General features: G+C 39.0%; 2 protein-coding genes across 6 annotated transcripts in view; both read left to right on the forward strand.

Moving 5' to 3' along the window:
• The window catches only part of OPTN (optineurin), a 44364-nt gene extending 26685 nt beyond the window's left edge, over window positions 1–17679 (forward strand). The window contains exons 10-15 of one of the 3 annotated variants that reach the window (XM_064479515.1): window positions 33–126; window positions 1176–1334; window positions 6121–6251; window positions 7316–7401; window positions 11266–11424; window positions 14877–17679. In XM_064479515.1, coding sequence (XP_064335585.1) covers window positions 33–126; window positions 1176–1334; window positions 6121–6251; window positions 7316–7401; window positions 11266–11393 — 598 coding nt within the window. In that variant the 3' untranslated portion in view covers window positions 11394–11424; window positions 14877–17679. Of the gene's footprint in view, window positions 1–32; window positions 127–1175; window positions 1335–6120; window positions 6252–7315; window positions 7402–11265; window positions 12229–14876 lie in introns of those variants that run through there. The other 2 variants (XM_064479514.1, XM_064479516.1) reach the window with 2 other exon arrangements.
• A 3955-nt stretch (window positions 17680–21634) lies between these two features.
• Window positions 21635–26665, forward strand: part of MCM10 (minichromosome maintenance 10 replication initiation factor) — a 98720-nt gene continuing 93689 nt past the window's right edge. For 2 of the 3 annotated variants that reach the window (XM_064479517.1, XM_064479518.1), the window contains exons 1-3: window positions 21635–21675; window positions 23583–23668; window positions 25854–26192. In XM_064479517.1, coding sequence (XP_064335587.1) covers window positions 23662–23668; window positions 25854–26192 — 346 coding nt within the window. In that variant the 5' untranslated portion in view covers window positions 21635–21675; window positions 23583–23661. The remainder of the gene's footprint in view (window positions 21676–23582; window positions 23669–25853; window positions 26193–26665) is intronic. The other variant, XM_010993691.3, reaches the window with a different exon arrangement.

The following is a 26665-nucleotide window of genomic DNA, read 5'->3' on the forward strand; positions in this document are numbered from 1 at the left end:
AAGGTTCCACTTTTTAATTTCTTTTTATATAGGGTCAAATTAGCAACTCTACAGTTGACACACAACAGGCTACTTCTAGAATATAATAACGCACTGAAGACAATTGAGGAACTAAAAAGGAGAGAGGTACTTGTAAAAAAAATTACTTTCATAGCCTAGTCGTGAACAGAACTATTGAACATTTTATATAAATACGTAAAGTATTTGTGTTCATCCTCAGCTGTCTGATTTCAAGGGTTGTTTTTCCATTTATAATTGATTTCTTGTGTCTAAGTGTTTATAACTCCTGATGGTCCACATATGTATAATGTGCTTTGTGTACAAAGATGATGCTAATGTCCTGCGGTCAGGGAGTAGGCGTTCAGCATTTCTAACAGCAGGTGGGATTGCAGGAGAGCTGAGCATGGACCCCTCTGTGAGTAATGCATAGTGAGCTGCTGGCTGGCGCTGGAGGGGCTTGTCTGCTGCCTGGGGCCGTCACACGGCTGGCTTGCCAGCTGTCACTGAACTTGAGACCCTGGACTTACCAGGCTGTCACTTAAATTAGTAATAATGCCCAGCATGGTGTGATAATTTAAACACCATGGATGGATATGTGAGGTCACAGATGTGTTAATTCACCCAATGGTGGCAATCCTTTCACAGTGCATACAGAAATCATCATGTTGTACACTTTAAATATTTTACAGTTTTGTCAGTTTTACCTCAATAAAGCTGGACTAGATAAAGGCCACAGAAGCTTTGAATTAGAAAGGGTCTCCGGGTTTATATTCTTAGAAATATACTTCTTGTTTTTCATTTATTTTTAGTAGAATATTGTTCCTCTCTAGGACCTAGCAAATTTTTAATTTAAACATTCCACTGACTTCATAAAGTAAGAGTAACGTGAGTGGAAGAAGAGAAGTGTCAGCAAATTACAACCTCACTGCGATCGGGGTCTGTCATTTACCTCCCTTATTTTAATGTTTTCCTTTTCTTCTAATCATTGTTTTAAATTAGGAAATTACTATTTGCAAGCCATAACTTAAATGAATGCAAGTTTCTGATTAAGTTATCATTGCTGATTAACAGACCAATTTAGAGCCAATCATTTAAAATAATCCTTTACCTAATATTTTACTAAAATAGGTCAAATTATTTCAAAACCACTTCTAGCATAAGCTTGTCTTTTTCAGTCAGAAAAAGTGGATAAGGTGGTGCTGCAGGAACTAAATGGAAAGCTGGAACTGGCAGAGAAGGCCCTGGCTTCCAAGCAGCTCCAGATGGACGAGATGAAGCAGACCATCGCCAAACAGGAGAAGGACCTGGAAACCATGGCCGTTCTCAGGGCTCAGGTAGGCGGCATTCCTGGGCATGAGTGAGGGAGGCCAACTCTGATTATGTTCTCAAACAGGAAGGTGATAGTGTTTAAAATATTTTTTTTAATTTATATTTTTTCCATCAGCTTTTTTTATTTAAACCTTCTTACTGAAGTATATCACATGTAGAAAGTGCCCCAGACCTGTAGGTGTATTAATCACTGAATGTATCCATTCTACAGGTGATGGACAGCTGGATTGCTTCCAGCTTGGGGCACTGTGATTACTGTTGCTCTGACAGTCTTTTGCACGTCTTCCTTGTTGCCCTGTGCATTCATTTCTGTTGGGTACACACCGAGGAGTGGAACTGCTTGTTCACAGAGTACACAGTTTACTCAGTTTTAACAGATGATGCCAAAGAGGTTTCCAAAGTGGTTGTACCAGTTTCCACGCCCATCAGCAGGTAGTTCCTACTGCTCTACGTCCTAACGCATGTGTATTATCGGTCTTTTTACTTTTACTTTTAACCATTTCTGGTGGGTTTATAATGGTGTCTCATTTAATTTGCATTTCCCTCATGACTAATGAAATTGTTTTCCAAATGTTTATTGGCCTTTGAAGTATCTCCTTTGTGAAGGTTTGCCCAACTTTCTTCTGGTTTGCTGGCTTTTTCTTGATTTTATGGTTCTTTATATATTCCAGCTACGAGCCCTGGCCAGTTATTCTTTTTGCAGATTTTGTCACTCTATGATTTGCCTTTCCACTCTCATGAAGGTGTCTTTTTCTGAACAGAAATTCTTAATTTTAATGTAGTCCAATTTATCAGTCTTTTAATTTATGAATAGTCCTTTCTGTGTCCTGTTTTTAAAACTTTCCCTACCTCAAGGCCATGAGCGTATTCTCTTAGGTGGTCTTCTCAAAGTTTTATGGGTTTGCCTTTTACATTAAGATCAACAAACCATCTGGAATTAGCTTTTCTATATGGAGTGAGGTAAGGGTAAAGATTAATATTTTTTCTATATGAATATCCTATTCGTTAGGAACCATTTATTTAAAAGGCCATCTTTTCTTAAGAACTCTGCTGCCCTCTGTCACATACTGTGTCCGTGTACCCATGGGTCTATTTCTGCACTCCACACTGTTCTGTTAGGCTATTTGTATATCCTTATTCTGGTACCATACTGTCTTATAGAGAATCCACAGTTTTGATATCTGGTAAAGTCTTCCTACCTCATTGATATTCTTCATGAGGGCCTTAGATTTTCCTTCCTTTTTTCCTTTTCTTATAAATTTCAGAATCTGCTTGATATTTTCCACACAGAAAAAATACCTACTGGGATTTTGATTAGAATTATATTAAATATATATAAATCAGTTCAGAGATAACTGGCGTCTTTACCAGTTTAGCATTGACTCTCCCCTTTCATTGACATGACATATCTTCTTTCATTCTTCTCAGTAATATTTTCAATCTTCTTAGTAAAGATTTTGTTCATCTTTTACTAGATTATTCCTAGATATCTTTTATTTTTATGATACTATTATGAATAGCATCTTTTTAAAAACTTCATTTTCTAATGGTTGCTGAATATAGAAATACAACTGATTTTTAGATATTGACTTTGTATGCAGTAAACTTGTTCAACTCACATTTTAATTCTAATAATTTTTCTGAATATTCTTTTGGACTTGGTGCATTAATAATCATACCATTTGAATAGTGACTGTTTTATTTTTTTTTCCCTTTCCGGTTCATTCTGTGTTTTTCTTTCCTTTTCTTGCCTTACTACACTGGCCTTACTGCACTGGCTGGGACCCCAGTCCAGTGCTGGGCAGCAGTGGAGACAGCAGGCCTCCTGGTCTTGCTCCCAGTCTCAGAGGTGTGATGTTTGCTAACGGCTTTTTATGGATATCACTTAACAGATTAAGGAAATTCCCTTCTCTCCCTTATTTGCCAAAAGTATTTATTTTGAGTGGATGTTGAATTTTATTTAGGAGATTTTTTTTCTCCATATAATGACATAATTAGATAATTATATGCCTTTTTCCTTAAACTTGGTAAATTGCACTGATTTTTAAGATATTAAACTTTGCATTTCTTGAATTATCCTCATATACATTGTTGCATTTGGTTTACTCATATTTTGCTTAGGATTTTTGCATTTATATTCTTGAGGAAGATTAGTCTAGAATTTTCCTTTTGCTCATGACCTTGTTGGCTTTTTAGTCCAGGGTTTTACTAGCCTCATAAAAACAAGTCTGGGCACATTTCTTTTTTCACTGTTCTCTAGAAGAGATTGTGCACAGGTGGCTGGTTGTGACCATTTTGGCCCACTCTTGATGCTGGTGGGCGGAATCCCTGGAGGAGCATTTACTAGTGAAACTGCCTCCTGCCTGAGATCTAAAATCACCAGAAAGAGGGCGGAGGAAATCTTTTTGTTTGTTTCTGTTTGTTTGCTTAATTAAAACTGGGATCATGCTGTATCTTTTGTACTGCTTTTTCACTCCTGATGTATCTTGGTTATCTCTCCACGTTATTACTCATAGCCATATGTACTTTTTTTTTAAACAGTCATACAGTGTTCCAATGTGTGCACCAGCTGATAGATTTAACCAGTCCTCTATTAATGGACATGTAGGTTGTACCAGTATTTTTGCTGTTGTCAACAGTGCTGAACTAAACATTCTTGGATGCATGTCTTTGTGCACTTGTATAATCTCTAGTAAGATACAGAAATGGAATGGTCTGGCCATTGAGTGTGCCTGTTTTAAGTAAGTATCACCAAGTTGTCATCCAACAACGCATAATCAAAACTATTCTCTCTCCAAAAGCAGATGAGAGCTCCTACTTCCCCACTTCCTTGCATCAATCTTTTAAAGTTTACAATCTCATAAAGATAAAAAGACTATTTTTAATACAACAATGCCCAAAGTTTATTATTCCCTGTATACATACCCATTATGAACTCTGCAGAGTGGCAGGCTCGATGAAATATGGAGGTGGGTGACTGGACTTACAGCTCTAGTTTTATTTCTACAGGAACTGAATTTCAACCTGAACTGTTTAAGGCATTTCCTTTGTTTGGGCGTGATAATGTAGTCACGTACTTTTTGCCACATTCTGTACAGAGTCATCTGTTTTGTCTTGATCGATACACTTGTCCATTCATTCAGCACCTCTTTTTTGAGCACCTGTAATCTGTCAGACACTGTTCTCACTGCAGGGGATATAGGAATGGACAAAGCAAAGACCCAGTTCTTACTGGCTCACAGCTAACAAGTGATAGAAGTGAGATTCTAGCTCAAGTTTAGGTCTGACTTAAAAAAGCCCATGATATCTATCAACGATACCGTAAAATGTTGGTCCACTCATAAATGGCAGGAAGTCCTTTAAAATTCTCTCTTTACTTCATGCCTTTTTTGTAACTACAAGTGTGATTAGAGTATTTAAATTTTTATTAATTTTACTTTTTAAAGTAATGGATAGAAGTTTGTACCCTAGAACCACTAAATTTGAAAAGAAAACCCTAATTTTAAATATACAAAGTTAAAAACTGGTTAATTATTAAATTTGAAACTTTAAATTTTAAGTATTTAAATAATGCCCAATTGACTATTAAGGTGTTCATTTTTACTTTATAATTTTATAACAGTGAAGAAATTGCTATCATGGCATAATATTCATTCATTCATTCATTCATTCCTAACAAATTATTCTCCAAATGTAGCAGCTAAAACAAGCATTTGTTTTCACACAGTTGCTATGGGTCAGGAGTCCAGGAGCAGCTTAGCAGGGTGACTCTGGCTCAGAGTCTCTCATGAGGCTGCACGCAATATAGACTGCACGCAATATAGACTGCAAGATCCATTTCCAAGACGCCTCACACACAAGGCTGTGGGCGGGAGGCCTCAGTTCCTGATCACGTGTGCCCTTCCATTAGTGCTGCTTGAACAGCCTCATGACATGACAGCTGGCTTCCCCTAGAGCAAGTGACCCAGGAGCGAACAAGGCAGAAGCCATAGTCTTTTATGATCTGGTCTTAGGAACTGCACATCATCACTTCTGTAATATCCTAGTGGGTACATGGGTTGGCCCATTCATTGTGGGAGGGGACCACATGAGGGTATGATTACCAAGAGGAAAGGGTCACAGGAGCCATCTTGGAGGCTGGTTACCACTGCAGGAAGCCAGCACGGTTTATGGAAGAGTCCATGATGTATGGGCTTCAGTCTGGGTTCAAATGCTGGTTTAAGCACTTAACTAATTTCCTCAAGATTAAGGGCTACTAAACTTATAAATGTAAAATGAACAGAGCAATTCTACATTCCCAGGATTTTTGATAGAGAGAAACAAAATGGTCAGTATAGGCATCCAACACAGGAACCCACACATGTTTGAAATTCAACAAATAGCATCTATTTATTGTTATTTTAAAGTTGGCTTAAGACCAGCCTTCATAAATAGACCTGACAGGGTAAATATAAACCATTTACTATATGAAGCTAATGCTGAATGTTATTTTTTAAAAAGAGATCAGAGAATTTTATTGAATTAATGATACATACAGTATTTCAGCTGCCTGTATCAGTGTAATTGCTGAGCCCTAACTGTTTAAATGCATACACATACATAACTTGTGTCTTCTGTTTGAAGGCAGTTAGAAAGTCATGGTCATTACACTGGTTTCTGGCAGGAACACGTATCTGTTGTTGACAAGGCATATCACAGGGTCAGCACTGCCACTTCACCTCCTCAACAGGTGAGCTGCAGAGAATCCACATTCCTCTGGGTAGTAACTTTGGGCTCTTTTCCCTCTAACAGATGGAGGTTTATTGTTCTGACTTTCATGCTGAAAGGGCAGCGAGAGAGAAGATTCATGAAGAAAAGGAGCAACTGGCATTGCAGCTGGCAGTTTTGCTGAAAGAGAGTGATGCTTTTGAAGACGGAGGCGGGTAAAGATGAGGGGAAGGCTTAGAGCTTTTACCAGCACAGGCTGTGAGAGCGGTGCCCCAGTGTTTCCTAATCTGAGCTGCAAGAATTGCTGAGTGCACTTCACCTGATGGTGTTCCTAACACTTAGTTTGCCTTACAAGGCTTGGCAGCATCTTGTGGGAACCTGATTGAGTTCTTTCCTTTTACATAAATTGTAAAAACCTAACATTATGTGTTCTGAAGTCATATCCCACCATTGCCATGGATAGAATATTCCTAAGAGTTTAAATAATTCTGTAATATGTTTTAAAGAAAATACTGCTAAAGTTACTTTGCCTTTAAAATTTTCATTTTGAGAAAAATTTGAAAAACGGAGGAATAGAAATAGAAAAATACAGAGAATAAAATAACACACACCAATCTGCACCCATCCAGAATTGGCAGTTTCTAACATTTCTTTTATTTGCTTCAAGTGTATTTTTATTAAAAGAAAAAAGGGAGTTGGAGATGAAGTTGTGGGCTCCTTTCTCTACCCCTCATCATAGTCCTCTCTTCTCTTCCACACCCTGCCTGGCAGCATCCCTGTCTGTTCTATGTTTTTGCATATATACACGTGTAAATACTATCTTAAGATAAGGTAACATAATTTTTTTTTTACTTTTTTAGAGATAATATTAACTTTTTTAAAACAAAGTGCATAGGTTACAAAGTGATTGCTCTAGGTATCCTGCAACTTGCCTTCCATAACTGATTTTGAACTGTGTATATATATGTATACATACAGATTTAATTCATTGTATTTAATTGCTCTGTTTTGTGTTTAGAAATACGCCACTTTTTTCTAATCTATTCCCCTGTCAATTGACATTCTGTTCACTTACTGGATTTTAAAAATTTTACTTAACTACTTTTACTGCACCGTGTCCCAGTGCCAGTAGTATTTAAAGTTCAAATTACTCTTAAGTTTTGGTTTTTATGACACTTGGCTTTGTACTTTAGCCCTTTTTTTCTCATGCTTCTCTTGAATGTCTGCTTAATGCTGTCACATATCAAGGTTTCACATACAATGTTGCTTTTAATCCCAGTAGGCAGTCCTTGATGGAAATGCAGAACCGTCATGGGGCCAGAGCAAGTGATGCTGACCAGCAGCAGGCTTACCTCGTTCAAAGAGGTGAGTCATGTGTGATTCTAGGCTGTCAGGGTTCCAGGGAATATCTATCCTCTCAAGAAGACATTTAAAGAAAAATTTCACTACATTCTATACAATGGATTCTAAATCAAGCTACCAAAAATAGAGCAGTTATCAGTCTTATTTCCACTGAACCCCAGACTCCATCCATTCCCTACTGAATCCAAACCAGACTCTTCGCACTGGCAGTTCAAGGCGTGGCATAGGCGATCTTTTGATCTTCTCTATTCCCCTGTAGGTGTTAGCCAAGGGAATCCCTCCTTCCTTGTTCCTTGAACTTGTCCTAAGCTTATATACTTGCCTACACTTGCTCATGTGGTATCCTTCACATAGATGCCCTACCCTCATTCATATCTTTCTCTTCCTACAGTCTCTTTCCAGTAAACTCTTACCCTATCTTTAAAATCCATTTCAAATACCATCCCCATGACTCCAACAGAATGTGACCTCCCCCTCCTGAAATTCCAAACTATTTTATTCCTGCTTTTGTACTTATCTGCAGTTTTATAATTATTTATGTGTTCTAAATATGTACTTAAATATTCTATTAAATAAGCTTCCTTGGAGCTTATATCCTCACCCACCACCTAGTGTTACACACATAGTAATGTTACCATTTATTGAGAATTTACTATGCACAGGTGCTGTGTAGATCACTTCAGACACATTATTTTATAGGATCCTCATAGAATTCCACGAGGCATATATTATCACCATCTTCCAGAAGACAAGTTAAATAACCCAGGATCTCAAGGCTAGTTAGGGGGTAGAACTGGACTCGGAACCTGAGGTTATCTGACTCTTCACCACTGCACGGCACTGCGTGTAATGGACTGTCAGTTATGTACTGCATCCCTGAGTGAAACTGATCATGATACTCATGCAAGGTGTGGTGCTGTGTTCATTACATTACGTGGTTTTAATAGTCTAGTAATGATGTTCTGTCATTTACAGTAAATTACATCACTGAAAGGGAAGTATTATCCTTGAGTCTAGATATGGGGAAAAAAATTCAAAGGATCAAGGACTGCTAGAACTAGACAAAAAGTTAATAGCAATGCTACTAAGAGAATCAGGGTTTAAGATGTCACCCAAATTTCACATAAAGCTAGTTAGCTATTTTTTTAATGCTGGATTTATCTAAGTCCTTTCCACAAGCCAGCTGACTACTGAGATGGAACTATCCCAGTGTTATCAGCAGCAAGGAAGCAGTATCAGTATGTCTAGTTAGCTGTTAAACCCTGGGGCAATTCCTCTGAGTATCCTTTTGCCTCCCATCTACCCCAGGGCCCTCACCAACGTTCTTTTTACAAGATAAAATAGATTAAAGTAAATATTAGAGGTAGTAATTCAGGTTAAAAATACACATAGTATTCATGGGGCCTATGCAGAAGTAGCACATGGACTGACATAAATACTGGCCTCAGGCATTTCCCAGCATCATCAGGTAAAGCGTGTCCTCTGAAAGCTGTATCTACCCACTTGAGCACTGCCAGGCCTTTTCCCTAACCTGAATTTAAATATCTGAGGAACACGCATATCCCTCATATATAAAGTGCCTCCAAGCTTGTCTTGGTTCAAAAAGGACCATCTCTTAAACCTAGATTGCATAGGGGAAGAGTGTCCTTCCTCGTAACTAGGTAAGGGAAATACCTGTTTACACTAAAAAACAGAACAGCAAAGAACTGGTCACACACTCTTAACTTATATTTATAATCTAAAAATTGCCACGAAGTGTGAAAGTATTCATAATTATTCCTAATAGACTTTTTTTCTTATGTAAAACAATATTCCAAACAGATTAAGATTTTGTTTGTTTGTTTCCTAACAAAGCTGCCTTGCGGGGGAGGGCTTAGCTCAAGTGGCAGAGTGCACGCTTGGCATGCATGAGGCCTCGCGTTCAGTCCCCACACCTCCTCTAAGAATAGGCCTAATTACCTCCCCCCATGAAAAAAATGATAATAATTTAAAAATAATAATAACAAAGCTGCCTTAATAGCCCCTCTCGATATACTTCATCATGGCTGATGAAGTATCTGCAGCCATCTAAGTGTCTCCTGTGGTCTGGGGCACTTGGCGAAGCACAAGGAAGCGAATGGGCATAAGGCACCGTCAGGCCGTGAAGGCCTGTGGTCTAGTTAGAGACAGGATGCGCATGTGAGATAAAAGAAAAGGATGACCCCTGAGGGCTGGGGGGGGGTTGAGAAAGGCCTTGAAAAGAAGTGACTTTAAGCTTGACCTTGAAGCCAGGATTTAGGTAAGTACAGTATGAGAATAAAAGGGCAAAGGCAGAAATGAGTGTGATGTGTTGATAATGAAAACTGACTAAGCTTATTTAAGAGCCAGGAGGTGGAGGGAACCCATTAGCTGGCTGATGTAACAGCCCAAGTCTGCATTGTGAAACCTAGACCAGGACAAAAAGAAAGGCACAGATAGACATGATAAAGTTTAAAGGGAAGAATTCGCCCCTGATGTATGGCTGGTTGTCACCTGGGGCAGGGTTTGGCAAGCTGCAGCCCACAGGCCAAATCTGATATAAAGGTTTATCACAACATAGTCATGCCCACTTGCTGACATACTGTCTGGCTGCTTTCATGCTACAGTGGCAGAGTTGAGTAGTTGTGACAGAAATTTATGACCTGTAAAGCTAAAATATTTACTCTCTGGCCCTTTACAGGAATAGTTCCCTTACCCCTGATCTAAAACAGTTAGAAAGCTCGCTGCTTCAGAAATCATGCCTTGTGAGCAGTATTTCTGTTTAAGGGTAATTCCAAAGTTTGCTGGACACCAACTATCCATAACGGTCTCACATTATTCGATTTAAATAATATGCTCCACAATTAAACCATGTTAAATAACCAAACAAATTAATAAACCATAGCAAATAACCATGTTAAAACTTAACCTCCATTATCATCCTCCAGAAACAAAATTTTGAGGGGGCTGAATAAATGTCTAGAGACCTAGGCAGACATGCTTAAAAACCAAAATGGCGCACATTGGTGCAGAAAGGTCAGATCAAGGAGATGTTCTGGGAACCAGAAATCATTTCCAGCACTGATCATTTGCACACTTAGGACCTGCCAAGAATCAAGGTTTCTTTTGAGGATTCTTTCATTTAGACTTGAACCTCAGTCCAACTCCAACTTCAATTCTTTCTCCCCACTTAACTTTGCCTGGATAACTCTTAATCATTCTTAAGACTCCTCTCAAGTGGAACTGGTCTCATCCAGAGCAATCTGAGCCAGGCACCTTTCTCTGCCCTCCACGAAACCACCTTGTGCACGACATGGCCACAGCGCTGCCCTCCCATGCCACTGCTGTCACTTTTCTTGCCTGATGTCCGCACTGTGTCTGTATCCCTCTCTCCCACCTCCCAGGTGCTCAAACATATCTGCTGAATGACCGTAATTGTCTCTGCTGCTGAGAAGGTACTACTGTTTCAGGATCCCCCTCCATGGGATTGTCTCCTCGACTTTCTCTTTTTGTCCTTAGCTTAACATCCTCATCTCTCTCTTTTTTTTCTCTCAAATATTCTAATTTTTACTAGAACATATCTTGTACCTAGAACTGAAACCATATATTTTCACTTACTTAGAACCTGGAATAGAGCCTAAATCTTAATATGACATGGACGCAGGTACTATTTTTGGAGATTTTTTTCTGTGTAGATTACTTCAGTTAAAGAACAAAAACAAACAAAAAACCAACCCTGTATTCACTTCCCATGGGCATTGATTACAGAGTTTAACTGGTGTTAAAATTAGTATCTGTTACTAAACTCAAACCAAACTGCTTGCAACATGAAAGGAATGGAGTAACATTTCGTTTAACGCTTATTCCCAGAAGCCGAGGATAGAAACTGGCTGCAGGAGCAACAGCGGAATATTCCAATTCATTCTTGCCCCAAATGTGGAGAAGTTCTGCCCGACATAGATACACTACTGATCCATGTTACGGACTGCATCATTTAAGTGTTGATGTTGCACCTCCCCCAGACTGTTGGTAAATGTCAGATTTTTTTCCTCCAAGAGTTGTACTTTTGTGTTACTTGTTTCACTCAAATATTTTGGCTCATTATTTTAGGAGAAAGAAAAGTGTTGTGTTCTAAATAGGACAATTTTTTGTGTGTGGATTTCCATGAACTCACAAAATAGAATCCTTAACATAGCACTCTTCTGACAATAGGTTCTTTTTCTTCTTTTAATTCAGTTTACACGAGCACTGAACTGTTCATGCAGGTAGTGAGTGTGTGACATCATGGACACAGTAAGAGTGGCAATAAGATGGATGAAGCCTAGCTGATTAAGAACGTTCTAAGGAGGTAGGGAAAATGATGCAGTCACAGAGTTAATCAAGAAAAGTGTCTTTGAAGTTTTTTTTTATAATAAATTATATTGTTATTTTTCTTTATCCATTTAAGACAGGTCTGCATATGTATATATCTTACAGTTTTATTTCAGCCACAGCACCAAAGTTATGATGTGGCTCTTTTCATATGAGCCCTGTGAGCGTTTACTTGATCATCAGGACACATGAAAAACATATGAGCCTACACGAAGCAGATACATTTAGTTCACTGGATTTCCTGTAACTGTTGACAGTATAAAGCTCTCTTTTTCTTTCGTTGTGCTGCAGGCATATTTCTGTCTGCTATTCAGTTACCTACTGAATAGTTTATTAATACTGAATAGTCTATTAACTTCTAAAAAGAACAGCTATCTATTAATTTTCTTCCTGGATCAGGCTCTATATTCGTAATCACAAAAATAGTTGTTTCAAAATAAAATTTTGCTTCTGACTCTTTCACATTGTCCATATGTGACTGGCTAATTTCATAGGATGTATGTTTTTCTGTATTCCGCTTCATATAAGCTTAATACTTTTTCAGAACTATCTTGTTAATTCCACGAATATGAGCAAATCCCTTTACTAGAAACTAGTAAGTGTTGTTTGAATTAGAAACTGTTCTTTCTAAGGAGGAGAAAAGATAGGGATTTGCCATATTTTGTAAACATACAGTTTAACCAGATTAGCTAATATTGGACCAGCCGTGAAAGTTATTAATGTCCTTATGTATCTATATCAAAAAACATTTAACAGAAAAATGTTAAATCTCCTCTGTTTGGCTTTGTTGTAAGACTTATCTCCTAGACAAACTTGACTTGTGTGTGTATGTATGTGTGTATGTATATGTATATTTTAAAACAGGAATCAAAATAGTTCATTACAGCTTTATGTCAAGAGAACACATTGCACAAATTCAACAGCAAAAACAGAGATTCCACCACCTCACCCCATGGAGAATGTTTGTTAAAGACATTTCTAAAATAAGTATGAAATTTTACTTCTAATTTCTTATTTAGAGTTTCTAGTTTAAAATTTTTTCCTTACTATTTTATATTGGAGAAGACAGATTTCTAAAGTATCTTAAATTGAAAAGCAAATCACATGGTTCCATATTTAAGTTATTGAGAATATCCTTTTTCTTTGTTCAGGTAAAAGTATTAAGCTGATCCCAATGTGAAATAACAGTGCGAATATGCTTATTAAGCCTGTGATCAGACTGTTTACTTGGTAATTAGAAGGACTGCAGATGAAGGCAGGTTCATGTGGTCAGTTTAAATTAAGGCTATTGTTTTAGGAGAATCAAATGGTTTGGTAAACAACTTGTGAAGTCTGTACATGTCTTATCCAGTTAATTCAGTCTTCAAAGGACTCATTCCATGTTACCAGTTAACTACACCTCATCAGAATTTTGGCCCCTCTTCTGGGGCCAGCCATGCTGTATTTTTTTTTTTTTTTAATGTTTATTGAAGTATAGTCAGTTTACAGTGTTGTATCAATTTCTGCTGTACAGCATAGTAATTCAGTCATACATATACATACATGTATTTGTTTTCATATCCTTGTATGGCTAAATGGGAGCAACAGAAAGATGGGAATTCTGAAGAAATACGAATGAACAAGGGAAAATTTCACAGCTAATAATTTTACAAAATTAGGTCTTCTAATATTATATTTAAAAATAATTTTGATCTGGTCTGGCATGTTAAGGAACTTGGAAGTCATCACTCCTATCCTTGTAACAAGAAAAATGGCTGAACAGACTTAACATCATCAACTCTTTAAATATCCTTCAGAGAACTGAGGTCACAGGGCAAACTTCTACCCCCAAATTGGAGAGACAGGGAGATAAAGAGAGTCACAGATTACCAGCTCAGGGCCTCAGGAGCAGAAACCACAGCCAGAGCCGAGTACCTGAATAGGAAAACTTAAACTATAACTGAAGAATTGCGTAAGCCTCAGTGTGGATGAGCTTGAGACTTAACTCCAGGGGGAGACTAGTCTTACGGGGACCCCTGCACTTGTGACTTTTACCTCCAGGAGCCCTACCAGATTCTTACACTGAAGATCAGCAAAAATTCCCACATACTCCCAGCAGGGGGAGGGGAAAAGTAGACATTTTGAAATACACCAGAGCATTCTGTTCCTCTTAAGAAGGTCTGCCCTCAAGAGAAACTATTTTGCCAGAGCCTAACTTGCTGGGATATTAGCAGAGCCTAACCAAACTGGGGGGGAAAAATACCCAACTTTGGCCCCCTCTAGCCTTACTCTTAACACCTAAGTTACAGAAAAGGGTAACATACGTGCAATGAGAATACCAGAGGAAAAGAAGGAGAGAAGGGGTCAGAGGAATGTCTGAAGTAATAATGGCTGAGAATTTTCAAAAATTAACAACAGACACCAAACCACAGATCCAGGAAGCTCAGAGAACACTAAGCAGGATAAATGTCCAAAAAAAAAAAAAAAAAATCTTCACCTAATATGTCATGTGAAAACTGCAGAAAATCAAAGACAACAAGAAAAATTTGAAGGAAGCCTGAAGGGGAAAAAAACCTTACTTGTAGGGGAGCAAGGATAAGAAATATATCAGACCTCTCTTCAGAAACCACACAAGTAAGAAGAAAGCTGAGAGAGAAAAACCACCAACCTACATTCTGTGTCTATGGAAACTATCCTTCAAAGTGCAGGAGAAGTAGACTTTATTAGACAAACAAAAATTGATGGAATTTGTTGCCAGTAAACCTGCTTTGCAAAAAATGTTAAAAGTTCTTCAGAGAAAGGGAAAATTATATAGATCAGAAACACAGATCTGAGTAAAGAAGCGAAAGGCATTAGAGAAAGAACACATGAAGATAAAAGAGTCTTTTATTTTTCATAATTATAACTAACTAACAGGTAACAGTTTGTTCAAAGTAACAATAGCCACAAGTATTTGGTGATTCTAGCTAATGGATAAATGAAATAATTGAGAACAATGTTATAAGGTATGGGTGGGAAGAATTGGGAATACTCTGTTACAGGGCATTTTCACTACCTATGGGAAGAGGAAAACCCTTCAGAGGAGAGATTTGGATAATGCAATAGAAGCTGTGGATGAATTTGCTTTTCAGGAGGGGACTTTGGATTGATTGCTGAGCTGGGCAGTTCTGTGAGCCTGCACCTGCATCCTCAGCCAGGACCTCTGCAGGCTTCTGCTTTGAAGAACAGTCTTTGGAATCCTGTACTTATACCCTTTTCCTGTCCTACCTTCAACCTAAGCCTGGATATGCAGAGATTCACCTGTTACCTTTTCTCTACAAGGTCTTCCACTGCTGTGTCTTCCATTTTTGGCCTGGATTACAGCTGCTGCTACTTGCAGTAGAGATACAGAAAGTGATTTGTGTAGGTGGCTTCATGAATCGTAAGGACCAAATAGAGGTATCTGACAACTTCAGCCTAGTGTGTTTTATAATCTTGCCTTGTTCTTGCCCCCATGATTGGAGAGACACCTCACCTAGTCACAGATCTTTCTCATCTTCCCTGCCAGCCATTGTAAACCTCTGTCTTCCATTTATTTGTTCCTTTTTTTTTTTAAAGCTCATCAGCAGAATGTGGTTCCAGAATTTGCAAGGTGCCACTTAAGGTCTTCAGAGGTCAAGTAAATGTGATCCTAGATTTAAAATCAGTGAAAAAATTTTAGCAGCTTTATTGAGATGTAATTCACCGACCACACAATTTGCCCATTTAAAGTATACATTTCAGTAGTCCTTAGTATATTCACAGATGTGTACAACCTTTGCTACAGTCAATTTTCGAACATTGTTAATGGAATTACGGGTGTTATTTTGTGTCTGGCTTCTCTCACTTAGATAATGTTTTTAAGGTTTATGTTATAGCATATATCAGTACCCATTCCTTTATTTTTTAACTTGTAGAAAATATACATAACATAAAATTTACCATTTTAACCATTAAAAAATAAAAATAAAAAAACACTAGAGCACCCCTACCCTCCAAGAAGTTAAAAAAAAAAAAGAAATATAATTGTTATTGCTAATAGAGGAGAGAAAATGGAATAACATAAAATGCCAAGTTAAAACCAGAAAAGCCAGAAATAGAATGAAAGACAACAGAAAAAACAAAGAACAAGAGCAGTGAATAGAAAACATTTTTTTATAAAAAGGTAGATGTTAATCCAATTATATCAATAATCACTTTAAATACCATTGGTCTAAATATACCAATTAAAAGATGGAAACTCTGAGAGTGGATTAAAAAAAAAAAAAGACCCATCTATATGCTGCCTACAAGAAACCTACTTTAAATATAAAGACACGTGTGGATTAAAGTGAAGAGATGGAGAAAGATAGAGTATGTTAACACTAATCAAAAGAAAGCTGGAGTAGCTATATTAATTTCAGACAAAGAGAACTACAAAGGAAGAAAAATTATTAGGGAAAAAGGGGCACTGCAAGTGATAAAGGGGTCAATTTTCCAAGAAGACATAACAATCCCTAATGTATATGTACCTAAAAACAGAGCCTCAAAATACATCAGGCAAAAACTGACAGAACTGCAAGGAAGAATATATGAATCCACTAGTACAGTTGGAGACTTCACAATACCCTCTATCAGTATGATTAACAGACCCAATAGGCAAAAAAATTATTAAGGACATGATTAAATTGAATAGCACTGTCAATCAACTAGATCTAACTGAAATTTATAGAATATTTCATATTCCACATATGACCGAATACACATACTTCTCAGGCTCATGCAGAACATCTACCATGACAGACCACATTCTGAGCCATAAAACACAGCTTAAGAAATTTAAAACAACAGAAATCATACACAGTATGTTCTCACACCACAGTGGAATTAAACTAGAAATCATTAATAGAAAGATACCTGGAAACCCTCCAAACACTTGGAGAGTAAGCACACTTGTAAATAACAGGTTAAAGGAGAAGTCTAAAAAATTTAAATATATTTTAAACTAAATGAAATTAATATATAACATCAAAATTTGGGGATGAAGTGAAAGCAGTGTTCAGCAGGAAATGTTTAGCTCTGGATGCATACATAGTAAAGAAAAAGGATCTAAAACCAATAATTAAAGCTTCTTTTAAAAAAAAACTAGAAAAAGTGGCAATTAAACACAAAATAAGCAGAAGAAAATAAATAATAAAAATTAGAGCAGAAATCAATGAAATTTAAGCCAGGAAATCAATAGAAAAGAATCAATGAAACCAAAAACTGGTTCTTTGAAAAAACTGATAAACCTCTAAGCCATGTTAACTAAGAAAACAGAAGACAAAAATTACTAATATCAGCAATGCCATGAACAACTTGGAACTTGAAATTTTAAAAACACTGTGACATCTACATTAACACCAAAAAATGAAATTCTTAGTTATAAATCTAATAAAATATGTGTAAGATCTGATGAAAGAAATTAAAGAACTAAATAAATGGAGAGATACTCCACGTTCCTGTACATGAAGACTCAATATTGTTAAGATGTCAGTTCTTCAGACCTGATTTACAGATTCAATGCCAATTCCAATCAAAATCTCAAGTTCTTTTGCAGCTGTCAACAAACTGATCCTAAAGTTTATATGGAGAGGCAAAAGACGAGAATAGCCAACACAACACTGAATGAGAAGAACGAAGCTGGAGGACAGACACTACCCAACTTCAAGACTTACTATAAAACTACAGTAATTAATACAGTGTGGTACTGGTGAAAGAACAGATAAATATATGAAGAGAACAAAACAGAAAGCACAGAAATAGACCCAGAGAGTCCTCTGGGCTTTGACAAAGGAACAATAAGCAGTTCAATGGAGAAAGGATAGTATTATCAACAAATGGTACTGGTACAACTGAACAGCCACGTGCAAAAAAAAAAAAAAAAAAAAAAAAGAATCTAAGAGACACAGACCTTACACCTTTCACAAAAACTAACGCCACAGACTAGGAATAAATCTGCATCTGAAACATGCATCTGAAAAAGGGCTGGTATCAAAATATCCAAAGAACTCTTAAAATGCAACAATAAGAAAACATCCCACTTTTTAAAAGGGTAAAAGATAACAGATACCTCACTAAAAATGTACAGTTGGCAAATAAAGATACAAAAAGTTGCTAAACATCATGTGTCATTAGGGAATTGCCAATTTCAACAAGATACCGTTACACATAATAGAATGGCTACAATTCAAAACAATAACACCACCAAGTGCTGGGGAGGATGTGGAACAGTAGGAATTCTCAATAATTGCTGGTGGAAATGCAGAATGGTACTTTGGAAGACAGTTCGGCAGTTTGTTGCAAAACTAAGCATACATCCATCCTTCATATTTACCCAAATGAACTGAAAACATATCCACACAAAACCTGCACATGAATTTTCAAAATAGCTTTACTCATAATTGCCAAAACCTGGAAGCAACCGAGATGTCAATAGGTAGATGGATAATCAAACTGCAGTACATCCATACAATGGAATATTAGTCAGTGCTAAGAAGAAATAAGCTATCAAACCACAAAAAGACTTGGAGGAACCTTAAATGCATATTGCCAAGTGAAAGAAATCAATCTGAAAAGGCTACATATTGTATCATTCGAACTGTATGACACTCTGGGAAAAGCAAAACTACGGAGTCAGGTCTGCAAGTAAAGTTCCTGAATGGCAAGGAGTTGGAGATTTACAGGCACCAAATGGCTACAGATGAATTTTGATCAGGGAACAGCCAGGCCAAGATTTTGCTGTAAATGGAGCAACGAGGGAAATGGGTTGAAGGTGGTTGAGACTGGAAGTAGGCCAGTTAGAGGTAAATAGGAGAGAAAGGATGAGGGCAGAGGTGACAAGGGATGTACTTAGCGATATGGCCCAGTGGCATCTGGGGGAAAGAGGCTTGAGGCAGCCTAACCTTAACTCTCTTTGCGGCCTGTTTCCCTCTTATTCTGTGATACGTTTTAAAAGTCCCTCCCAGTGATTCTGATGCACTGTAGTTTCAGAACCACTGCTATAGAAAGATGCAGTAACTACAAAGGCTAAACACAGAATATTGGGTCCCACCCTTAGTTTCTGATTCAGTAGGTCTGGCATGGGGCCCAAGCATTTGATTTCTAACAAGTTCCCAGGTGGTGCTGATGCTGCTGGTCTGGGGGCCACTGAGAACCCCTGCTCGAGAGCACTGACAATTACTACTTCCTTCTTAAAACTCGCCTTCCTTGGCATCCTGTGCCATTTTCCTACAGGCCCACCCCTCACACTGGAAAACTCTGGGGCAAGAATACAAATGGAGGCCCACATATCTGATGTATAGATTTTTAAAGTTTTATAGATAAAACTAAAATCTCCTTGGAGCTTCACACTGAAACAGGACATCTTGAGAAGTGGCCCCCAGCCCTGCAAATCCTGCTTCTCTTCCCACCTGGACTCAGTTCTATGCTGCTTGGCGGCCTCTCCCCAAGAGTGGGGACACCCCAACCTGCTATCCAGGCACCCTGCACCACCACCCTCAAACGCCACCCCTTAGAGGGATCTACCATCAGAAGGACGAGGAGAGGCCCACAGAGGTCCTTGAAGCCCAGTTAGGACCCATGAGTAAAAAATTCCAGGGTCCCAGGACCTACAGCTTTGGCTTCAAGGGGCTTTCAGTATCTGGATAGGGACATCCCCTCAGCTCTGGGACTCTTCACCCTGTGCAGAGGGCAGAGGAAGAGGACCAGACTGGGGCCATATGAAGGGCAGGCGCAGGTAAAGGTCACCCTCTTGCGTAAGGCTAGGTAGCGGCCTGCTTTTTTGACCACTCTATCTGTTCCTGCTCAGCTTCTGTCATTGGCTCAAATTTTTGTGCTCACCATGCTTCTGCCTTTTACAGTAGAGGTTCTTGATTTGGAGGGTTGTCTTGAGGAAAATATATGAATCCCCCAAAGAGGTACACAAAATCATGAATGTATGAGAGTGCATTTTTCTGGGGGCAGGGAGATGCATCATTTCTATTGTATTCAGAAAGGGATTCTGTAATTGCTTCCTGTCAGAAGGGTGTAAGAACTACTACAACACTGATACTTTGTTTTAGGTTTTATTTTAGATGTATGTTAATGATGCTTAAAGATGTTGTCCGGTACAGACCTCTTCTTAAAACCTCAAAACTGGCCATCAAACTGGCTACAGGTCCTTTCTTAGTATCTTTCACACATCTCATTTTGAAATTCCAAACTAAATCTGTCGTCTCCCTAACCTGTTCTGTATTTCCTGTGCTACCTACTTCAGTGCATTGCCTCAAAAACCACCTGAATTCCCCTCTCCCTCCTTCCTTGTCTCTCCCTGTTATCTCCACATTCAGTGGGTTCTGAATTTACTCTAATTCTTTCTCAAACTCACCTCCCCCTCTTTTCTCAAAATCACCACTGTACTCATTCCAATTAATAACTGCTTGGTTCCTCATTCTAGAAAAGTTTGAGGGCTTAGATTGGTTTTGTTTCGTATTTCTTGCATGGATTGGATACAAAGTGGCCTTGGAAAGTCAAGAGGAAGAAAAGAACTTTGGAATAAGAATCAGAATTGGTCCAGGAATTTCTGCATAATGACTAAGAATAACTCCATGATGAGCCTTTATAATTAGCTGTAGAGATGCATTTAAACTCCTTTCTTCAACGGGATTACTACAGTTCCTCCATTACTATGAAGTTTTCAACACTAGCAGCTTTAAAAGTGGTACTGTTCATATTTCTGGGTCATTGTAATAGGTTCAGATAATAAGGCTGAGCACCTAAATAGAGCATTAATCTCCATTAGGACACAGGGGGTAAAAAAATCAATGTAGCTGGCATTAGGACAGTTTATTTTCCAGCCAATCTAATGCTGATTTTAATTTTTCTGAAAATGAAGGTAAACACAGTGGACAGAGATGCCACCTTGTATAAAATGATTAGTGGGGGAATGCAGTGCCCGAATAGTGTCTACAAGGGAAAAAAAAATTTTTTAATGGTAAAATGGTCGTTTGATCCATCCAAAACTCTTCTGCTTTGAATTCTTTGAAATTACATAGAAGCTATGTTTTTACTGTGTATCTAGAAACTGCGTTCTTGGATTTATGTACACTTTTTAGGATGTAAATACATTTTAAAAATCTGCATTTCTGTGTAAAATGTGCTCTCCTGACCAGTTGTTCCCAGCTCTGACTCCAGGTACAATTCTCAAAGTCTATGGACCACGAACTCCTCTGGAAATAGTGGTTTCTACCGTGTCTAGCCTTTTTTTTCAAATTTTACAGACGGTGAAGATGTTACTACTTCCCCAAGGTCAGATGGAGTTTTTTTTGTTTGTTTGGGGGCCCAATTATCTCAACTGAACACAAAGCTGTAAAATAATCAACTAACTGAAATAATTAACCAGCTTGTTCAGACGTGTATACAGTCAGCGCAACCAGAGCACATTCGTGAGGGCGGGGGCGAGGTTTGCAGTGGGCTCTGCGGTTTGAGCGCCAAAGTGCAGGGTTACTCTACACCTCACAGGAACCGAAAATGAGGCTATGGACTGGATGGTACAGTCAGTCCCGGAAAGTGTCAGGAACTGACTTATGACCTCCCGTAAAAATACCGGACGGGAACACTTCAACTTCCCGGCGCCGGTGGGGACGCTACATTTACCCGAAGGAGGTCCGGGCTGCACCGACCGGACGTTCCCTTGCCCCCAACTAAGATGGCGCCGGTCACGTGAGCCAATCAGATCACTCTACGCAAGGACCGTCAATCGCTCGCTCCCCCAGGTTGCTTCCGCCCAGAGCTCGGACATAGCCAATCAGTGCCGCTCCGAGCCGACGTGCGCCTGACGTCAGCGGCGGGGGGCGGAGCCAATTTGGGATTTTTGGCGGGTCTGGCTGTGGGAAGGAAAGGACTGAGGAGCCGGTAAGGAGCGAAGCGGGTCTGGGTGTATGGGTGGCGGTGAGAGGGCCTGAGGCGCGAGTCTGCGAGAGAGTTTTGTGAGCTCTGAGGGCGGGAGGCGCGGAGCCCGGGGACGCTCAGGTCGACTCGGCTGGAATTGGGCGAACGGTGGGGCCGAGCGCGGGGCCTGCGCGGGGTCGGCGGCGGGATGGGCGCTGAGTCCAGAGGGACGGAGGGTGTCGGGGCGGGGGGCTGCGGACACCTACGAAACGCACCGTGAGGTGCCAGGAGTCCCGCAGTCTACGCTGTTTAAGGGTCCAGTTTTTCGTTTTTACGGTAGCCTTTTAAAACGCTTGCTAAGTGCATGCCGTTTGGACTTTCTCTTATTTGTTTATTTATTTGCTTAAATTCATGATTTGCTAATAGTTAACTGAATGCGTGCCATGTGCGGGGCTCCAAACACCCATCACTTCTGCCCTCGTGAAGTTTATAGTTTAAAGAGGATAGTGGGTAACAGACAGGTACCCCTTAGTAGTGTGTACGGTGAAGTCGTGAAAAGGCTGAGGTGAAAGATTATCAACAGGGCCTGGTCACAGAGGGTGGTCTGGAAAGGCTTAGAAAAACTGATACTTCAGCAGAGACTGAAAGATGAGAAGGAGCTAGGGGAGAGCTTTCCACAGAGCCTGAGGCCTGAAAGCACTCGAGTGTTCAAGAAGTTGAAAGCAGGCTAGTGTGGTTGAAGCTTGGTTTGGGGGGTGAGTAGAGTTGGGTGGAGCAGACCCACAGAAAAGATGAGGAAGTACAAGTAGGCAGGAGAGAGTAGCCATGGCCTCTTGGGCTTTGTAAATTTTGTTCTAAGGGCAATGGAAAAATCATTTAAAAAGTTTTATGGAGGAAATACCACAATGTGACCTATGTTCCTAAAAGATTGTCAAGGAAAGCAAAGATTACTGTAGCCGTTATACAGAGGATAAATGACAGGGGGATAGAGAGACTAGTGCAGGAAGCTAACACGGTGGTCCAGGTGAAGGATTGTTGGTTGCTTGGACTAGGCTTTTGGTGGTGAAACTGGGGAGAAATGAAAGATTTGAACACTATATTGGAGGTAGAATCCATAGCACTTGTTGGATGGTCCTAGATGTGAGGGTGAGAAAGAGTGCATATGTTTGGGGAGGGAATAGAGGGTTGGTTATAGAAATGAACACGACAGTTTGCTCTCACCTAACCTTCAGGAAGTTTACAATCCAACAGATTCCCCAGTAGACAACATAGCACAGGGCACATGATGGGTCCATGGAAATATTTGTTGAATAAATAAAAACAAAGCACCATAATCATTACTTGATGTTGGCCTTACCAGGGTCACATATATTATAGAGCACGTACAAGTTAAATAATAAGCTAGAAAAATTTACACTTTTTGCTTGTAGTTTTAAAAATCATTTTAAATTAAAAAAGGAAGGGGCACAGAATGACATGAATTTATCATAATTAACTATGCCAACTATTCCTCTTGAGTTTTACTAACTTGTACTGAATCAAAATCTTCATGTGACTAAGGCTGCAACTAAGTAGAACTTTCATGGATAATGAAGATATCAAACGAGTTACAAGAAACAAAACAGATAGTAGCCCTGATATTTAGACCAGCCTTAATAATACCTGTTCCCAATTTGTCTCATCTGTGTAATCTAGTGTCATACCAACTACTCTATACCTCAGTTGAGTTTCTATAACCATTGCTTGGAGATAAGAAAAAGGGACTGCTTCCATCCTAGGAGGCAGATGGTGGTGGTGGTGGAGTGAGAAATGGCCAGTCTTGATGAATTCTGAGCTTAAGGCCCTAGAATTTGGAGGATTCTGGATTTGTTGGATATGCAATGTGAGAGAGAAGAATCAAGGGTGACTTTTGTAATGTTGCTTTCACACAGCCAAGACTGCATCACTGCCATCTTCTGGGCACCTGATCCTCCTTTAGTGGTTCTCCATCACCGCTGTTCTCTGGACAGCATGGATGGTAAGTCCTGGCAGTTTTCTCAGTTTCTCTTTGTTTCATGGGAAACCACCCTTTTGTCTATGGGTTTGTTATTTATTCCACTTATAAAATAGTGAAAATTGCTACCCTACCCTCAAGTATTATCTGAATGGTTCAAAAGAAATCTCACTTCAGTCAATGAATGTTACTTGTTTTAATGAGGTGAGATTTCCCTTCCTAACAGCAGTGATTGTCTTTAACAATAATGATAGTTGGCATGCACTTACTGTGTGCCAGGTGCTGCTCTAAGATCTTACAATCAGCCCTTCATATCTGAGGGTTCTGCATCTGTGGATTCAACCAACCGTGGATAGAAAATACTCGAGAGAAAAAAAATTTCAGAAAGTTCCAAAAAGCAGCACTTGAATTTGCTGAGCCCTGGCAACTATTTACATAGCATTTACATTGTATTAGATATTATAAGTAATCTAGAGATGATATAAATGTACAGGAGGGTGTGTGTAGTTTATATTCAAGTACATTTTATTTATGGGACTTGAGCATCTGCAGATTTTGGTATCTGCTTGGGGTCCTGGAACAAATGCCCTGTGGATGACGGGGACGACTATATTAACTGATTTAATCCTCACAGCAACCGTATTTTATAGACAGGAAGACATGTTTGGTAACTTTTCACAGGTGAAACTGTGAGAGCAGGGATTTGAACCCAGGCAGTGTGACTTTAGAGTTCACATTTGATATTGAAATCTGTTGAAGTGGTTTTAGTCAAGCTCTGACTTAAATTCTTACAGTCCTTTGAAAGTTTATTTTACAGAGATGTGTGCAAAATATTTACCTACTAAAGAGATACTGCTCCAGTTAGCAAAGCTTAGCCTGAGAGCAGCACAGAAATGATTGTGCTGGCTATGAAAAGACCTTAACAAGCATTATTTTTCTGGTTGTGCAATTTTAACGTCCAAGTTTATTATACTTTGCTCTTTAAAAAGAAAATTAAAACCAAATGTTAAAATTCATCATACTGTGACAATATGTGAAATTGATTACACCTTTAATATAATGGTAGTTTCCTGTTTCCTAAAATCACCTAATTACCTACAGAGCCATTGATGTAATACAAACTGTAAGTTTTTGCTTTGAGATGGTCATGAGAATAAGTAGTAAATGGGTCTGTGTTCTCTAAGAAATCATTGTATTTAATGAAATCTCATTTGTTTGGCATGACTTCACAATTTGTTCCAGTATAGACAAAATCAAAAAGTTTACCGAAACTAGGTGCTGTTGAATGACATCCCTGCTTACATGCTAGTAGAGAGAGCAAGATAATAACAAATAAGTGAGAAAATATGAGGTAGTTGGTAATATGGGAGACACTGGAATGAGTTTGGATGCTGAGAAGAATGCACCCTGTATGACAGTGATTGCCATGGGGCCTGGAGGCAGTGGTAAGGAGCTGGCATAGATTTGACATAATAAACTTCTAAAAAAAATTTTTTAAACGAACTAAAGGCCAGAAGCAAACATGACCAAATGTTAATGTCGGCTAATTTAGGGTGGTGAGATATGAGTACTTTTTTATTTTTTTTTGAGTTGTAGTCAGTTTACAGTGTGTCAATTTCCAGTGCAAAGCACAGTTTTTCAGTCATGCGTGAACATACATGTATTCGTTGTCACATTCTTTTTCACCGTGAGCTACCACAAGATCTTGTATATATTTCCCTGTGCTATACAGTATAATCTTTTCTATCTATTCTACATATGCCTGTCAGTAAGCTAAGAGTGCTTTTAATATAATTCATTGTACTTTTCTATATTTAAAAAAATTGCTCAAACAATTAAAAAGTGAGGGAATATGTACATTTAGGACCTAAATGTATGCTTAGTGTGTTCTTTCCATTATTCCCTTGTGGGTTGAATTTCATATGCAGGAAGTTGTCTGATTAGCTGACGTAGCTCAGATAAAGAGACCTAGCCCAGTGCCTGGCCCACTGTGGTTAGTAAGCAGATATTGGTCCTTTTTCCTTAGCCCCGTGCTCTCTGAGAAGCACTTGGAGAGAGGAGAAATGGAATCAAGAACAATAATTATACCAGACAAAACGGTGAATCTGCGGAGTCATTTTAACTGCCTTTTGAATGTTGAATGTTTTAACTCTGCTTGTCAACAGTGGTTTTTCACGGGTAGGCTTCCTTTCTTTCCTTTTTCCTATAGGGGAGGAAGATGATTTGTCTCTGCTGACTGCACTGCTGGAGGAGAATGAGTTGGCCTTGGATTGTAATTCACAGGAGAGTCAGCCCTTGACGCAGGATGTTGGTGAACCCGACTCATTCGATGAGCTCTTTGACACTGATGGTGACGGTGAATCTTACACAGAGGAGGCTAATGATGAAGCGGAAAAGCCTGAAGACCAAAAGGAGAATCTGGCTGCACTCTTTGGAGACACAGAAGACTTAACTGATGAGGAGGAAGTTCCTATGTTGCAGTCAGCTGAAAAGAGGGTCCTCCCAGCTCCTGCTCCCAGACAAGGAAAGACTAACCAGGAGTTGCAAGGTGCCTTAACTACTTGCTTTCTCTAATTTCTTTATGATAGACCAGATGAAGACCATCTATTGGACAGCTTTCTTCCAAATAGCTGCTGAGTCAGGGGTAGAGATAAATGGCTTTGCCAAAAAAATTGTTTAAGTTAGTGGATCAAACATTTCAAGCCAGCATTTGAGCATACAGAGAACCCCTTATATCAGTGTCAGCTGGCTGTGATTGATCCTCTGCTGAATGGTTCTAACATTTCTCACGCTTATTAAGGAAAAATATTATTTTAGGATTTATGTGCACATGGAGGCAAGGACAAGACTACAAAGCTGGCACACATTCTTTTTGAGCAGAAGACCATGTCTAAACAGACACATGGAGGAGCGCCCTTTTCTTATTCCTGGCGTCTTCTGTTATATATTTTTAAATTACATACAATAAAATGCAATTTCAGCCAACCAACTGTTTATTCTAATACAGGAGCCAGAATTTAT

The sequence above is a fragment of the Camelus dromedarius genome, chromosome 26 (genome assembly GCF_036321535.1).
Source record: "Camelus dromedarius isolate mCamDro1 chromosome 26, mCamDro1.pat, whole genome shotgun sequence".
Lineage (NCBI taxonomy): Eukaryota > Metazoa > Chordata > Mammalia > Artiodactyla > Camelidae > Camelus > Camelus dromedarius.